The 1,983-nt window shown below is 34.7% G+C and overlaps 1 protein-coding gene across 1 annotated transcript; it reads right to left on the bottom strand.

Moving 5' to 3' along the window:
* Window positions 1–950: 950 nt before the first annotated feature.
* Window positions 951–1,321, bottom strand: LOC18009389 (putative defensin-like protein 262). The gene is made up of 2 exons (XM_006391015.1): window positions 1,264–1,321; window positions 951–1,189 (listed from the first exon to the last, which is right to left on the bottom strand). The coding sequence occupies exons 1-2, from the start codon at window positions 1,319–1,321 to the stop codon at window positions 951–953; spliced, it is 297 nt and encodes a 98-aa protein (XP_006391077.1).
* Window positions 1,322–1,983: the final 662 nt, after the last annotated feature.

Below are 1,983 nucleotides of genomic sequence, written 5' to 3'. Positions count from 1 at the left end.
CACATAGCCAAAAGTACCTGTTCTTGTATACATTCCCTTTCACTTGATAATTGCATCACCATATCCATCAAAAGCTTGTTCCTCATAGTTATTTCTTGTGCATTTTTCTCTTTTTCATCGTTTGCTAGATCCAATGATGCTTCCAAGGATTTGGTTCTTTGCCTCAAAAAGGTTACTTTCTGTAATTTGATGACTTTGTTATCTGGACTTGGATTTCATACTCATATGAGTGAGTTTTGCAATGAGTAGTCATCCTCATTTTAGAAAAATAGTTGCAAGCCGCTTGGTACATGATGATGTCCTTAGTGTTGCAAAGCTCCTCTCACATCTAAGCAATGGGAGACAACCGTAAGTTCATCTTTGAAACCTTTTTTTCATGGCTGATGATGATCTTTGACAACGATGATGATGTTATATCCTTTGAAAAATAGGTCATTATGGGAAGAGCTGGAGGATTGAGATACAAATATCTCGCGTGTCTTCGGAGAGAAAGATGTCAAATTCAAACAAATCGCTTCTAGAATGTTCCACGAGATGAGTAAAAGCAAGAAAAGCGAAAACAACATCATTGAGATGGTTGAAATCCCAGAAGCTGGTCACGCTGTCCATCTCGAGAGCCCTCTGCGAGTGATCCTCGCTCTTAGAAATTCTTAACAAGAATCGCAAAAACTCTGCAGAGACGGAGCTTTCTCGGAAGCTCTTGCTAGCACTGAAAGAAACATAGAAAGCTGCAGGAAAACTGAGAAACGTTTCGGAACTTGAACACATTGTTTGAACATGATTGGACCTGTCTCAGGGCCTTTTAGTACTTAAATTTTCTCAAATTCCAATTGTACTAGGGGGGGCTGCAGAGACATGTTATCAAAGGGGAGTAAGAAATTGATTTGAATGTGTCTATTGTTTGTTCCTCTTTGTCTTATAAGTATAAATACAGTGGTTTTTTGAAACTCCTAACACTGACAGAAACAGTGTCCACCATTACAGGCACAGACACAGGTTCTATTTTTAGACTTGCATTCCAGAGGACAGTACTTCTTGCAGTCATTTTCATGTTCGCAAACACCAGTGGACTCCATTATAGGTGCTACCCGCGGCAAGCAGTTACAGTTCTTGTTTCCTTCGGGACATTCGCTGCCTAGGCAACTCACTTCTTCCTCCGCCATCTCTCTTGCATCACCCAAAAACGAACCTTCACGCATACAACACCACAAACTTTAGTACAAAACCAAACCAAAAAAATTATATAACAAAGAAGAAGCTTACAAAATGTTATGACTGTGAGGGAGAACAAGAAGACAAGCTTGAGAGACGTTTTCTCCATTGCTAAATCTCAAGATCTTTTCTTGTTTATTTTGAATGTACAAGTGATGAAGAGAAGTTGGACTGTCTTCTTTATAGAAAAGAAGTTGACAAATATTTTGATGGAAGGTTTTACCAAGTTGAGTCGGATACTATTGATTACATATTCATTAGTCCAACGTTTACCAAAAATATATAAAAAAAAGTTAGTCCAACTTTATTATCTCTTTTTTTTTCCAGAAAATCAGTTTATAACAATTCAAGAGATTTACAGCAAAGACGAGTTAAAGCTCATACAGTTTCAGAGAAAAATCCTAGATGAGAATTTAAAAGATAGCGAATGAAGATTCAAGGTTCGATGATCCAATATGACAAGTTCTCAAGCTTCAAATTGGAGCGGATTTAAAAAAATTGATCAAACACTTTGTAACTAATAATAATAAAAATAATAATAAAAAAAAAAAAATAAATAAAAAAAAAAAAAAAAATAATAATAATAATAATAATAATAATAATAATAATAATAATAATAATAATAATAACAATAATAATAAAGAGAGAGAGATTGACACAACTATTGAAACAAAACATTTGTTGGGCGGGAAGGAAAAACAAGCTATTGTTTGTAAAAGAAATATTAAGCAATGTGATTTTTAGGAAAAGTGAATCACATTTTTTTCTTTT

The sequence above is a fragment of the Eutrema salsugineum genome, unplaced genomic scaffold (assembly GCF_000478725.1).
Source record: "Eutrema salsugineum unplaced genomic scaffold, Eutsalg1_0 scaffold_9, whole genome shotgun sequence".
Classification (NCBI taxonomy): domain Eukaryota; kingdom Viridiplantae; phylum Streptophyta; class Magnoliopsida; order Brassicales; family Brassicaceae; genus Eutrema; species Eutrema salsugineum.
Note: the sequence above shows the minus strand (reverse complement) of the source record. Positions and strands in the feature narration are given on the sequence as shown.